The sequence below is a fragment of the Periophthalmus magnuspinnatus genome, unplaced genomic scaffold (assembly GCF_009829125.3).
Source record: "Periophthalmus magnuspinnatus isolate fPerMag1 unplaced genomic scaffold, fPerMag1.2.pri scaffold_179_arrow_ctg1, whole genome shotgun sequence".
NCBI classification, from domain to species: Eukaryota; Metazoa; Chordata; class Actinopteri; order Gobiiformes; family Gobiidae; genus Periophthalmus; species Periophthalmus magnuspinnatus.
This window is the reverse complement of record NW_022986724.1, coordinates 612-16,207: the sequence shown is the minus strand read 5'-3', so window position 1 is coordinate 16,207 and position 15,596 is coordinate 612. Positions and strand designations below refer to the sequence as shown.

Sequence of the window (15,596 nt, the reverse complement as noted above, 5' to 3'; positions counted from 1 at the left end):
GCAACTTATTAACTTCATTGAGAAACGTGAAAATTGGCACAATGTATCTACAGGTTGTCCCCTTACACGCTGTTTCCATGGCGATGCCTGGAATAACCCATGTTATTGCATTTTGTGCATCAGCGCTTCCAATGTTTGTTCACTTTGTTTAGCGTGTAAGAATATACTTATAAGCCTATATAAGTATAGCACAAAGGCGCTACAAAACAGACTAGTGGCGCATTAGCACCGCCATTAGGAAGTGTCGGGTTGGTCGAGTGTAAAGCGCGAGGGCTGTTAGAATCAGGAGGATTTTCAGGCCGCCAACAAATTAAGAGTTTAAACAATTTAAGTTACATATTTGTATCAAAATGATGCGACAGCATCACCTACAATTATCAAAACATATTGCATCCATGGAAATCACAAATTTCCAGTGAAAGTTTTGAAATTTCCAATTTTCCAAATTTGCTCCCATTCACGCATACAAAGTCTGATTGGGCCCAAATTTGAATCAGTTTTAAAACTTTCTTGCCTAAACTTAAGTTATTGTGAAAGAAACAATATTACCATGATAGCACCCAAAAATATATATTTTTCAGAAATATTATGAAATTTCATTTAAAAAAATTCCATTTGATCATCTCAATCAAAAAAGCCGATGAAAACTCTGTTATATATTTATCCGTCCTGCTATGGTGATGTGTAAAAGCATCAATGTTATTCTAATAGGAGTGATACCAAAATTTCCCATAAATGAGTAAAAATTATAATGTCATTGAGTAATGTGAAATTTGGCACAATGCCTCTTTGAGACATCTTGATTAGAAAAGTCAATGGAAACTATATGGTATTTCTCACTGGGTTGTCATGGCGATGTGTTAAATCTCCCATACATTACTAAGTGCGTTGAATGTTTTCACAGTCCGTATCTTCTCATACTTTACCTGCCTAGTCCAGTCCATCACTCAAAGTGACCCGCTTCGGGTTTTGCTCTACGCCATAGTTGTCTGTTTCTCTCATTGCTCTGCTCACAAACAGTGGTGCTAGTGCTGATGATAACACAACTAGAACAGATGCAAAAACCATTTCAGCTCATAACTAACTTATACTTGCCTTTGTAGATGATAATAAAATGCATTTTAATGCTTTGTAATGGTACATGGTCACATTTTTATGTAATGCTTTTCCATCCAACAGTTTACAGGTGCCACTTTGAAATTTAACAAAATGCAGAGTAAACCAACTACTTTAAGTCTGTGCACATAATTAGTTGGACAGATACATTTAAGTGTGCATGGGTTCTGTAAAGAAATAAAAGGATGAAACTGAGGTTTGCTCCTTGACTATTGTGTTGATTTTGACTGCTACTGGTTTTATTCAGAAACACAACAGAAATAACTGTATTAGGTGATAACTTCAGAACTATTTACTGCAACTGATTAAAGGCTTGTTATCAAATTAAACAAACTATAAGATTATTTATTTAAAATGCCCAAAATGCCCATGGTGTTTTACAGCCATTTAATTGCTTTAAACAATGTTAAATACATGGCAATTTACATACTACAGTAAAGAAACTGACAAGAATAAATCTATTTATAATATAACGGTCTATATTTTTCTCCTCCATTGTGCACAAGTACGTGATAACGCACGTGCACAGCCAAACTAGTAAACCCTGGAGGAAATGCTGTAGTCAGTGGTGTTGTTAATGGATATATTGCATTAAGACATGGTAAAAATGATTCTTACACATATTACACACTTACAAATACACCATAAATATACCAAACTTCACCATTAGGGCTGGGCAGGATGGTGATCCTGGTCAAACCCCGATGTCAATCTGCTTTCTCATGGTGATTCTCTTTGTCTATAAGATGTAACTGTCAAGTTTTTGTCACATTCTTTTTTTCCCATCCACGCCTATTAATTAACCTTTTTAAGTGTCTCAGAGAGAGCTTTAACCAATCACAGGGTACTGTGAACTCTCAGAAGCAGATTATTTTATGTACCTCTTAAAAGCAATAGAAAGATAGTTAGTTAGTTACTTTATTGTCCCCGAGGGGAAATTTGTCCTCAAAGTCAAATCACACAGGGAAAAACGCCATACATATATACAATGCCACACAAACACATCACATATATTGGACAAACACAAGGCAAGTAATTGACATTGTAAAAGTGCATAATGATAATTAGAGTTCCATAGTCTATAAATTGTTCAAGTTAATAATGGCTGTGGGTATGAGACTATTTTTGAAGCGTGCTTGTTACATCTGAGAGTCCTGTATCGTCGTCCTGAAGGCAGTAGAGTAAAGTACCGGTACAGTGGGTGAGTATGGTCCTGTGTTATTGTCTGTGCTATACGAGTGATAATACGAGATAACAACAAAAATCTAAATTGTGAGTCGACTCCCAGAAAACCGTGACCTCTATTTCAAGTCATGTGTTATATGTATTTTTTAGCATTTTGTATTATGATTGTTTTAATTTTTTTATGCAATAAACATTTTGACCCTCTGACCACACAAAGCTTTGCTTATTCTTATCGGGCAAGGGCACAGTATCCATGTCATGTCACTATCAGCAGAAGGCTGGGGTTGTGTAATAATGTTATGGTCATATTTCCATGCTGAAATTGTGTAGCCCAGCTGACTACTGATATCTGAATCTGAGTAAACTTCATAAACACCTGATTTACATCTTCCTCCACTGATGCTTTATCCCCGAGGCACTTTTTTCTTAACTGAGTAAAGTAAGTATATGTCCAAAAAAGGCTGAATACACACAAGTTATTCCACTCTCTATAATCCTAGGAAAATCATTCTGATAAAAATGTCTGACACCATTGGCAGATTAATCAATTAAGCCCCAATGACACATAGCCAAAAATTTTGTTTCAGTTTTTAAAACTACAACATATTTGGAGGTGATGGGCAGTATAAAATGTCTGTGTGTGTGGTGTGGTGTACCTGAGGAAACAATAGACTGGTCTCTCTGTGCACCAGCTGGCATTTTGTGTAGACTGTGTTTTTATTCTCACTCCTTTGGAGTGTACATGTCTCTGCTATGGCATTTTATGACTGGCTCAGCCTTTGCCAGCCCCGCTACTTTGGTCTCCTAAACACCAAGTGCAACTATGGGAACTTTGCAATGAATGCAGTGTGCAGTTTTTTACTTTGACCCTTTTGTGACCCCAGCCCCTAACACAATGGATGGAAACTAACCTTTGGCTATAATTTGATGTGTTTATGCTCATGTTAAATAATGTCTAATCATTAACACAATGTTCCAGCAAAAAAAATAAAAAAAATATTACAGTTGGAAGAAGACACTGACTGGTCAGGAGGGCCTAGCCGTTCTGGACTAGGAAGATAATGGTCAAAGCCCTCACCCACTAAATTAGACCTGCTGATACTGCTTGAGGCACCATATCATTAAGTTTTAAACCAAATAGGATTAATAACGCATGTTCCCGCAACCATGATAAACCCCAATATATCTGTTTTGTCATAAAACATCTCACATTATGCCAAAGGTATGTTTTAAACTTTTCTGCCCTTAAGGGCAATGTTATCCTCTTTATTATTCCAAACCACTCCTGCCGAAAAAAAACAAAAATCACTCTAATTAAAGTTTATACATTATGTCAAAATGTGCAAAGTGTTTTGACACAATTGCCTGTTAAGTTAATACACTGAATGTTTACTTACATTTTCTATTAAATAAACAGAAATTAGTTTAATTTCAAATATTTTATTTATCTCATCAGTTCAACTGTATTGTTCTAAACTTGACAACTTAAAATAAAACCAAGACAAAACCCAAAATGTATTACAAATGTGACACAAAAGAGCACATTTATTTACAGTTCAGTCTTTATGGAGAATAACAGCATGTTGTTATTGCTCATCAAAACATTACCATTATACATCACAAAATAACTACATCAATACATGAGCTGACGTTAGCCATGTAACTAAACCAAAACATGTGTCTATATACACACCCACACGTACACACACACACACAGGGTAGAACATGAGAACTGATTTAACCAACAGAAAGTTAGAAAATCAACAATGAAACAGACAAGCAAATGAATCAAGAGAAAACAATCAAAAGGAGAACTGTCCTAGAGTGCCCCCATCCTTAGACCCTCCCCTCCAAAGTAAAAATCAGTGGGAGAAACCTTGAGGCGAACCACAGTTAAGAAGAGATCCACTTCCATGGACAGACAGCTGCAGATGTGACCAGGACTAATGCAAATCCATTGGCAGATAGAGTTCGAGTCTGTAGGGCCAGAGCCACTCAACTAAGACGGAGAGGGGCCCATCCACGGCATGACGCCACCCCAGACAGGCACCAGGTCATCCAGCCAGGCGAGGAAATGGAGGGTTCAGTTCCACAGAACAAGATCAGGGCACAAAAGGGCATCTAGCTGGTCACTGGGAGGGCATCTGAAATGGAAAGCAACAACATGTGAATAGCAATGAACGAACTCTAGGTGAACTGAATAGTGAATGCTCATATGAATTCACATAAACATTACTAAGCATTACTCAAAACACACATTTTTATTTTCTGTATTAATTTGGTTATATTGAACCACTCTTTGTCTGACCCATCACCTAGAACCTGTTTGTCCTGGGAGACTGCCAGGAGCATAAAGCCCCTCACAACACAGCTCCTAGGGTCATCTGGGCACGCAAACCTCTCCACCGCGATAAGGTGGTGGTTCAAGGAGAGGAGGAAAGGAAAGGAAACACAGGACAGAGAGAGAGGGAGAGGGAAACAAAGGACAGAAAGAGGGAGAAAGGTCAGAAAGGGGGAGGAAAAGGACAGAAAGAGGGAGAGAAAGGACAGAAAAAAGGAGAGAGAGAGATAGGAGTTAGAGACAGACAGAGATAGAGTGAGGGAGTTAAGAGTTAGTTGGAGAGAGGAAGCGAGGGAGAGAGCTAGAGAATTGGAGGGGGGGGGGTTGACAGAGGGAGGCAGCGAAGGGCGAGTAGAGAGAGAGAGTGAATTAGAAAGACTTGAGGAGAGAGCTAGAGACAGACAGAGATGGTGGTGAGAAAGACTGAGTTACAGAGAGGGAGAGGTAAAGAGAGATGGCAAGATAGAGATGGCAAGGGGAAGATGGAAAGAAAAAGAAAGGGTGGTGGAGGGAGGGAATGTGAGATGGTGAGTGTATATAGTTAGGGAGAGAGAGAGAAAGGGAGACAGAAAAGTGCAGGTGAACCAGTCAGTGGAACTTTGACAAAGGACAAACCATACAGTATGTGTGCACTCATCACTGTATGGTCACATTAAATACAAACATATATAAGACTTAAATATACAATAAAAACCTGATTAAAACACTTAAAAATTCATGATTAACAAGGTGCATAATAAACACTATAACACACCGATAAGTCAACAACCATTTAAAACCCTTTACAACAATCTCCATGATCCAAAATTAAAACAACTTCACATAATGTAAATACAAATACATGATTAAAGACGAAGCGACGCGCTACAATGTGATGAGATGTCAATAAACAACAACTGTTCATTTTAAATTAACCAATTAAAAATAATATTATGGCCTATGTAGATCTAGCCTTAAAAGAAAATACGATCCCCTCATGGTCGCTGAAGTATGTTGGCACCACTACAGAATCTATATCATACTCTGTAGATTTCACATATAAATGATCAATTAATGTCCCCCTCTCTGTTGTGGGAGATGTGACATATTGAACATAACCTTTTTCTATCATAAAATTGCAGAGATTTGAAGATTTCAATATGTCATCATTAAAATCTCCCGTCACTGCCACAGTGGCACAATGTGATTCAAGCCAATTCAATAATCTGTCCAAGTTATACTTAAATAGAGACATGGGGTATGACGGTGGGCGGTAAATAACAGAAACTATAATTTTATACTCTGCAAAATAATTCACTAAACATTCTAAACTAAAATCTCGTACTGTGATTTCATAGTTAAGGTTTTCTTCACAGTAAATACCAACGCCACCGTGCCGTTGAACCAGTAAACTAGTCAGTGCTGGATGTTTACTCTGCTGATAAGATAAACTACGGGGACGACTGTGGAAGTTAAAACCTTCAATGTGACTAGTTTGAAAAGATGAATTTACAGTAAACCATGTCTCTACCACAGCGATACAGTTAGGCTGCCAGTGCTGTGTGCATAAAGCCAAATCGGACACATGCCGCTCTAAACCATGAACATTCATATAAAAGAATGTCAGGACATGTGCCTCTTGAAGGTGCCAGGGCATACTCTCGACTATGAAGGGAGGCATGTTCTGAAGCGCCGCTCTAATGCCATCATTACAATAAATGGCATCTTCATCAAAGTCCTGAATGACAAGACCCTCTAAACTCCTAACGCGACTAAGGGCCACATACGCCTGACCCGCCGTGAATACTTGTTTAAGGGACACCACTGCTTGATCTACAGTAACACCCTGTACTTTATGAACTGTACACGCCCACGCAAGTTTAAGAGGAAACTGACGCCGCTTTTCTCCCCGTTTATTTGCCTGCTCCTCCTCTGGTTCTATGCGAGTAGAACCAGTCAGGTGAGCAGGGGTACGTGTTTGCCTCCTCCTCTGTGCGCCTACTCGATCGTCGTCAAATTTAACATAGATTGCAAGAGGAGGCTGTTTATTCTCTGGATTTTCAACTATATGTGTAACAATGCCACATACCCCATTTACTAAACCGTCAGCTAGATCTACATTTTTACAGAGCATAACACGCGCATTTACACCCAAGATTAAAGACTCCTCCAAACTGGCCTGTTTGGATTTATGGAGATGGCCTTGTATCTCGATTAACTTCCCGGTCTTTTTGTCATAGCCAAAATCACGCGCACTGATTGTTACCTTTTCTGGACACACTTTATTCAATATCTTTAAATTGTAATTTGATACAAAGCTGTTTTTGGTGAAAATGTGTAACACGTCGGGATCTTCGCCTGTTTCACAACGTTTTAATATATCTATATCTCCATCAAGCAGTGGTGTCAACCTTGAGCGGACTCTAAGCCGATTTAATAGCTCTGCAAAAGTGTTATCTTTTTGTCTGAATACAGTTCTTAAATCTGCCATCTTGAATAAATCTGTAAATAAATTAACACCTATGTTTTCTTTGTACAGAGCTTGACCCATGACCGGTGATAATTGATAGAAATCCCCAACAGTGATAACAGACACATTTCCAAATGGAGAAAAGTCACCTGACTGTTTGATTTGACGCAATCGCCCGTGAATATAAGTAAATAACTTTTTATCAACCATGGATATTTCATCGATAATTACAATTTGTAAATCCATATATTTAACGCGCAGTGTATTAATCTTTTCCTCCCCCAGCGGTGTGTAGGGGAGGGAAACATTAGTACCGATACTGAACGTTGTGTGGATAGTAGCCGCCTGTAAATTATATGCTGCTATCCCTGTTGGAGCCGTTAACAAAACACTAACATTATCTGGACTATGGCAAATAGGAGCAAATAGACGCGACGCCTCGTATTGAATTGCTCTGATCAGGTGACTTTTCCCTGTGCCTGCTCCACCTGTGATAAAAACATGCAATGGCTCTGGGTTGTTACCAGCTACTTTGTCTAAACACCATTGCCGTATTTTGTAAAAAATGGACAGTTGTTGCTCATTCAGAGTTTTCACAAGTAAAAGACCCTCTTGACGACTCATCACATTTCTTTTCTCTATGTGACAAACTTGCTCGTTTCTTACAGCCAAGTCTGGAATAGCCTCTTGCTCCTGCTCAGAACCAACAGCCTGCAACATCTCTCTGAACTCCTCCCTCGACTCCAACCTCTCCACTTCCTGTTCTGGGCAGAGCAAGCCCCATGCATCTTCATGTATCTCTCCAGATTCCATCTGCTCATGAACCTCATCCAAGTCCTCAGCTGCAAGTTCGAATCGACGCCTATTTGAATCAACTATCGATTTAACCAATTGCACAGACCCGTCACTCAAACGCACATCCCCAGTTTTATAGAAATGTTCAAATGTTTCAAATGGAGGCGGCTTCAAATCAGTGTCGACGCGATACGGCATGAATAACTGAAGGATACTTTGATGAAATAACTCTGTGTTTTTAGTCTCAGAAAAACGCGCATATCTAACAACTGCGGGCTTGGTCCGTGTTCTTTTAGTAATCGCACCCAATCCGTTCTGTAAAATAATTGGATTTTTACATTTGTCCGATGGCCCGAGCAAGCGATATTCGGATACGAATGTCGCGATGCACATGTCATTAAATGTGCTGTCATTTGGTCTACTTGAATAACGATCTATCGTGTTTGTCATCCAAATGTCTTCCCCCATTTCATCATCTATTTCGCCAATTGGTTTGCTCATACGTACTATGTTATCACCGGTCGGCACAAATGTAACTTTTCTTGAAAATTCCTTTAAGTGCATATTTGTCACGCGGTAGACAGCTTCCTGTGCAGAGACATCACGATTATGAAGATAAACGCTGCCTAATTTTTTAAATGCCTCTTTTGCACTAACATTACCTTTGGAAGCTTCTTTCTGTGCATTACTTAACAATAAACCCATGTCTCTCTCTGCTTTAGAAATATATGAAATAATATAAACGACACAAGCCCACGCATCTACAACGTACTGGATGTCCATATTGGCGTTCCAGCAGGTTAATAATTTCTCGTTGTAGTTATTGATCCAAGCTTCACCCACGTCCCTCTTTAAAACTATGTGTGTGTGTCCGTCTAAAACACTGTACACCTGTTCAAATGTGAACTGCGATAAACCCAATGACGCAAACAACTCATCTGCACTAAGACACAGGTTATTTTCATCAACGATAGCATTCTTCAGCACGCTCATAATGAATTCAGCTTCCTCTTTTGTAACAAGAGGCTCTGAATCGGGATCCTTTTGTTTGATAAATGTGCGTGCAGATACCGGACGTGGAAAATTAAAACGACAGACTTTGTTGTTTTTTTTGCATGTTTTTGAGTGACGCTTAGAATGCTGCTGCACCGAAGTAACTTTTTCCAGTAAATCCGGATCAGAGGGTAATTCACACGTAACATATTTATCAACAAACTGAACTACCTCCTCATCCGTATTTACTCCAAGCTTTGGAGCATTTTCAATCCAAAATAAACAATGGACGTGGGGAGACCCGCGCTGTTGGAATTCTACACGATAAAAATAGTCGATAACTTTACCGATTGGCTGAGCGGGGGACAGAATAACTTTACGTAAAAATCGATGCCAACGGGAATCAAACATGCGAGCTGCGGTTACAGGGTGACGACGCAAAAGGTCACACCTTTCTGCCCAATCTAAATCTTCAACACTCCGGGTACTACCTTCCTGCTTTAAGAGCGTTTTAAGGAGGCTTGGCCAGCGGAGATCTGCGGAACTGAATGAACAAAACCATGTTGGAATACCAAGCTGACGAATACACGCAAATAAATCTTTTTGTGCAGTCTGCCAGAAGGGCGGGGTACCTCTAATAGGCTGCATAAAACGATAACCATTATCATACTGTAACAAATTTTCTAAAGTTCCTTCGCCTGCAGCAGCATTGGCCTGACCAGAATGTCCCTTTCGCAACGCAATCGACACTTTAGATACGACCTGCTGAACTTCTAACATGTACAACGCCAAGAAAAGAAACTTGAAATTTTGTGCAAATCTACCGTCCACATGCAGCAGTCTGTTAATGAAATATCTGCACATGGTCAAAGGAACCGGCCGAGGACTATGAAATGTATTACGACCTAGCGGAAACTCCTTCGGAAAACATTTAGCCTCATTTTCTTTATCGGACAGCAAACTAACCGGACTGTTCCCCTCGGCTGGAGCCAAATTCAAAATGCCCTCAAAATAGTGGTCAAGAGCTTCCTGAGCGATATCGACCGGCATGAAAAACGTATCCTGATACATGCAATGACGCTGTCTATCATGTAGAAGCTCATCATCTAAATCTTCCGCCTGCTCCCGTTCTGCTTGATTTTCTGCATCAACCTTAACATCTGCACCCGTCTCCATAGCAGTTTCTTCAACATTAGCATCCGGACCCGTATCCATAACTCCTTCGACATTAGCGTCCACAACCGTATCCATAGCTTCCTCTTTAACAAATTCATTCACCCACTCTTCATTAAAATCAATGTCTAAATAATACTGATTGTTTTGTTTGAGAAACGCAATGGCCCCCCGCACACGTTCTGTATCTACATACTGATACTCATAATGCCCTTTATATGTAAGTTTACGTTTTAGTTTTACCGGCAATAAAATACCATCCATGTTACTACGCGGCAATAGCTTCACTGACTCGGTTACTCTTGAGGGCACACATGTCACTGGACCGTGGATACCTCGCTGACCCCCCTTTGGCAAAGCTAAAACTTGCATGAAATTAATGTTAAGAGCAACTATGTGCTGTTCAACAGTGTTCAAGCAGGCGAGCTCAGGTGGAATATCGTCCAATTCCAAATTATTTACTGAACATTCTGATGGCATTTGACCCTTACACAGTTTAGAGTTGCACGTGTAGCAGATCCATAAACTACCTCTACAATCGTAGAGGGGGCACGGAGACGGACAATCACTATCACACACATGTAAATAGGCCTCAGAGATGCAGGTATTGGCTACATCTGCGCATTTTGGTTTAACCATAAAGTCTTCCTTTCTACAAGGTAAGACCTGGTTTCTAAATAACAGTTTTAAACACACACAGCAAATAAACTCTGGACCATCTTGATCTTCCTTTAAAAACTGTTCCAAAACATAACTGAAGTTTTCCCGTTTTTGTTTCAGTTGCTTTTGGTTGTTCCTAAATGCTGCCCGAGTTCTCTTTTTAAATTGTTCATTATTATGATATTTTTGTTTGCCAAATGATTTTACTTTTTGTTGATGTTGGGGATTTGCTTTGTACTTATGTTTACTGGCTGCCTTTAAATTTTGTTTATGTTGTAGATTAACTTGATATTTCTGGATGCTGGCAGCTTTAAGTTTATTTTGATAATTTATATTAACTTTATATTTGTTGATACCAGCAGCTTTAAGTTTATTTTGATGATTTATATTAACTTTATATTTGTTGATACTAGCAGCTTTAAGTTTATTTTGATGATTTATATTAACTTTATAGTTGTTGATACTAGCAGCTTTAAGTTTATTTTGATGATTTATATTAACTTTATATTTGTTGATACTAGCAGCTTTAAGTTTATTTTGATGATTTATATTAACTTTATATTTGTTGATACTAGCAGCTTTAAGTTTATTTTGATGATTTATATTAACTTTATATTTGTTGATACTAGCAGCTTTAAGTTTATTTTGGTAATTTAAATTTGCTTTGTATTTGTTTATACCAGCAATCTTAAGTTTGTTCTGGTATTCTAAATCAGCTCGGTATTTCTTTTTATACGTTGATTTAAGATTTTCTCTAAATTCTGTGCTGGTTCTGTATTTATGTTTGATTGCAGCCTTTTTCCCCTCTCTATAGTCCGCATCATCTCTATATTTTTGTGTCCTCTGTTTTTCCTTGATTGTCTCATTAAGTGTATTGTATCTGTTTTTCAAATGCTTTAGCTTTTTCTTTTGTATATACTTTGATAATTTAGGTTTTATATGAATTTCATCATCTACATTAATCTGTGACTTGGGAGCTACTTTTTTGGACCGAATATTGTAGCTCTCCATTGAAAATTGATGGACTCTGCAGCATTCATAACAAGCATTAGCATTTGGTATTTTGACACAAATTACATTTTCATAATGGCAACTGTTAATATTCTCTAGGTAAATGCCATTGTTTGACAGAGGCTTGGTAGTACAACCATATTTAAGCCAATGTCCACTGTAAAATGTAAATACATCGACGCCTAAATAATCCGCAGCTGCCTGGATTTCTACTTCTGTGGCCCATGTGCCAACTTTACGCATGTTTGACACACTGATATATTGGTCCACAGATGAGTGGCCATCGCGCAACAGGGTGTTGTATTTTGAAGGATTTTTTTCAAGCTGTTTCACAATTGCAAGTCTAATTTTCCGATGATATTTTTGAGTGCCACTAATGGCCTGTGAAACCGCCCGAAAGAAACAATTCCCGTCCGCAACTATTTTGTCATTTTTACATGGCACTCCTAATGGCCCTACAGTTTTTGGATCTGCCACACCGAGCTTCTGAAAATCAGCTTTAATGTGTTTGCACAAATCCTTACAAACACTTTCATTGAGTGGATTAAAGGACAGGGCACTGTCTTGAACACTGGTAAAGAGCACATCTAAATCAACTTCCATGTCCTGGTTTGTGTTTTTGTCAGGGAGTACAGAAGAAGAAACTTCTGCGGCCTCTTGGCACTTTAAGCCCCTCACACTATCAGAAACAACTTCAATGTCCTGCTTTGGGTATTTGTCAGGGAGTACAGAAGAAACTTCTGCGGCCTCTTGGCACTTTAAGCCCCTCACACTATCAGAAACAACTTCAATGTCCTGCTTTGGGTATTTGTCAGGGAGTACAGAAGAAACTTCTGCGGCCTCTTGGCACTTTAAGCCCCTCACACAATCAGCTGCAACAACGACATCAACACCAGTCAATTCAAACTCTTTGAAAGACTCATCTGAATCATCACCATAGCATGCAGCCAACGTACAAAAAAAACTGTAAAGCTCATCAATATGACCAAAATACATAACCACACTTTTACCATCAGGATCTACCAATCCTTCAGCACTACGCGAGTGAGAATCGACTACAGCATACCGCCCATTGTCTTTAATAATGGCACAAGCAGCACCACAGAGTGTCATAAGACATGTGTCGTACTGTGCCAACATTTGCTCTAAAGCACCATCTAAGGTTACCCACGCGCCCACCTCAATAAACTCATGTTCGACAACATTTGCAGCCCCATTAACTGGCTGACTGAAAGAAAAGCTAAACTGCTGCCCATCTATAACTGACTCACGTGGCAGGTCTGAAGCAATTAACAAGTCACGCCCATGAGTCAAGCCCCGATTCCGACGGTCTGTGTACAGTGCATCCCCAAGATTCAAAACCAAATCTAACTGCCTCTGATCCCATGAAAACACATTACACACCGAGTGCTTAGCTAAAGCTACCAAAGCTATCGCCATACACTGTACACCTGCATACTCGAACCTAAAATCACCCTGATGAAAACTACCCCTAACGACAGATGGAACACCGACGGGTACAACATGTGCACAACAAGACTTATCTTTGTCAGAAGCTCTCTCCTCTTGGACAGCTGGTGGAGGGCTGAGAAGAGAAGGCTGACTGGTCACAGAAGAAGAAGGCTGACAGGTCAGAAGAGGACAGGTCAGAGGCGGCAGCGGCGGGGTCACAGGAGGGCTGATGTCCATGGCCTTAAAGATGCAAAGAAAATATATTATTAAACTAATCTAATCAGGCTGTTGCTGTACACTTAATTTTTCTGCACTATAATACTAATACTACTACTATAATAATAATGTTAAAAATAAACTCACCTCGTCCATCAACATCTGCATTTGGTCCCTGGAACTGGCAAGTGACGTTCCTGGAGTCACTTCCACATCTCCGGACTGCAAAAACATGTCTACATTAGCACATATTCTGTTTAAATGATAAACATATTGGAGAATAAAAACAAAACACAAGAAGCAAAACAAACCTCGTCCTCCAGGAAAGTATCCAGGATGACGACGCTGGTAGGGGACGTTCCTGGTGTCACCTCCACCACAACTGCCTCCGCCTACAAAACAATATATAATTAAAAACAATTACAGGCAACAATGTGTAGAAGACAATCAACATATTCAAAATGACACAAACCTGGTCCTCCAGGAAAGAATCCAGGATGGCCACGCTGGTAGGGGACGATCCTGGTGTCACCTCTACCACAACACCCTCCGCCTACAAAACCATATATAATTAAAAACAAGTACAGGCAACAATGTGTCAAAAACAATCAACATATTCAAAATGACACAAACCTGGTCCTCCTCCAGTGCAGGCACGAAGCTGGACGGTGAGCCGGGTCTCACCTCCGCAACCACAGGTGCTGCCCCCGCCTTCATAAAATGTAATAATATTAATATATTTTTTTTAAAAAGCACAAATTCAACAAAACATGTCTGAAAATGTGTAACACTCACCTGCCGCTTGGGCTGGCGTTTCTTTGAGGAAGCAGCCTTGCGACGCCTCGCCCGAGACGTCTAAAACAAAAAAGGATACATAAGTTACTCAATCTCACACCAGGCAATTGTTAACTTTTAGCAATGAGAAAATAACACAAGACGCTTACCTTCTTTCCCGAAGGAAAGGTGGCCACGTCCTCCACAGAGCTGGTCAGGCCAAATGGAAACCTCGCATCCATCTCGACCAGCATAGCAGGGCTGAAGAGGACGGGCGACAGGGGGATGGAGAAGACGGTCTCCACCTTACAACAGAAATTTAAAAAAATATATAAATCACAATACAACAATAATGTCAACGTCAATATTTAAAGACAGGAATGACATTCACTAACCTCCCGTTGAACCAGGCGCCCCTTGGGACCCACAGGGGAGGCCGAGTCCCTAGGCTGGTTCTGTAACGAAAATATACATTAAGAAACAGAATAAACCACTTGGGCTTGAAACTAAAAAGTAACAATCTCTCACCTTTCTGCCCCGCACAATGGGAATCCACTCAGGAGGGGGTGGTCGTGGCACGGGCAGCGGTCCCGTCACAACCACTCTTGGCGAGACCCTTCTGGTGGATGTGCGAGGGCGGGGCGCCGCCACAGAGGAAGCGGGGGAAGAGACGTCTAGCTGCGTGTAGCAAGCCTGCCACAGCAACTGAACAAGGATTCCCATCCCAGCGTCATCACTCAAGTGGATCTGAAACAAAATTATAACGACATGTTACATAAAACCACTCACATGCAAAAAGGAAGTTGGTAAAATGAGAGCGTAGATTGTACTTACGCCATCCCTGCACCACAGCTCTCGTCGGTGTCGGGGAAAGTGGTCGGCTATCTGGACAAAGTTGACCTGAAAGCGGGCTGACACACGGTGGTACTCCTGGCGAAGGAGGGTCTGAATTTCCACGCTGCCAGCAAGGCGAGGTGGGAAATCCACGACACACACCTTAAGAAATAAATCACCATTTACCAACTACACAATACAATCATTATCAAAGAATTGCAGCTATTTTACATACCTTTGGCCAGCGGCCGCAGACATACCTGAGGAGTTGGCCAAACTCCTCTGCAGCCTCGTCAACCGTCCTGCTGGCCGTGAGGTTGTTGCACGGCGCCATGACACACACCAAAGCGGGCTCTGAAAAAAAGACAATCATTCGTTCAACTTTCTCAATGACATTGTTCATGGTTCAACTATTTAATATTTACCAAAGATGATCTAATGGTCATTACTAAACTCACCTTTGGGTAGGTGCTTAGCCGTCATAGCCGCCAGCTGCATCCGAAGGTCACGGGCAGAACCTCCGGGAGTCGCACTGATGGCAAAGGACAGGCAGCCCTCTGGCATCGGCACGATGGCATCAACGACAGCACGAAGATG

General features: G+C 40.4%; 1 protein-coding gene across 1 annotated transcript; it reads right to left on the bottom strand.

Moving 5' to 3' along the window:
- Positions 1–7,757: 7,757 nt before the first annotated feature.
- LOC129457419 (uncharacterized) lies at positions 7,758–13,630 on the bottom strand (the record flags this gene model as incomplete). Its single annotated transcript, XM_055232472.1, has 3 exons — positions 13,539–13,630; positions 11,393–13,415; positions 7,758–7,933 (listed from the first exon to the last, which is right to left on the bottom strand). Coding segments are annotated over exons 1-3 (2,286 nt in total), but the record flags the coding sequence as incomplete, so codon positions are not given.
- Between the last annotated feature and the right edge of the window lie 1,966 nt (positions 13,631–15,596).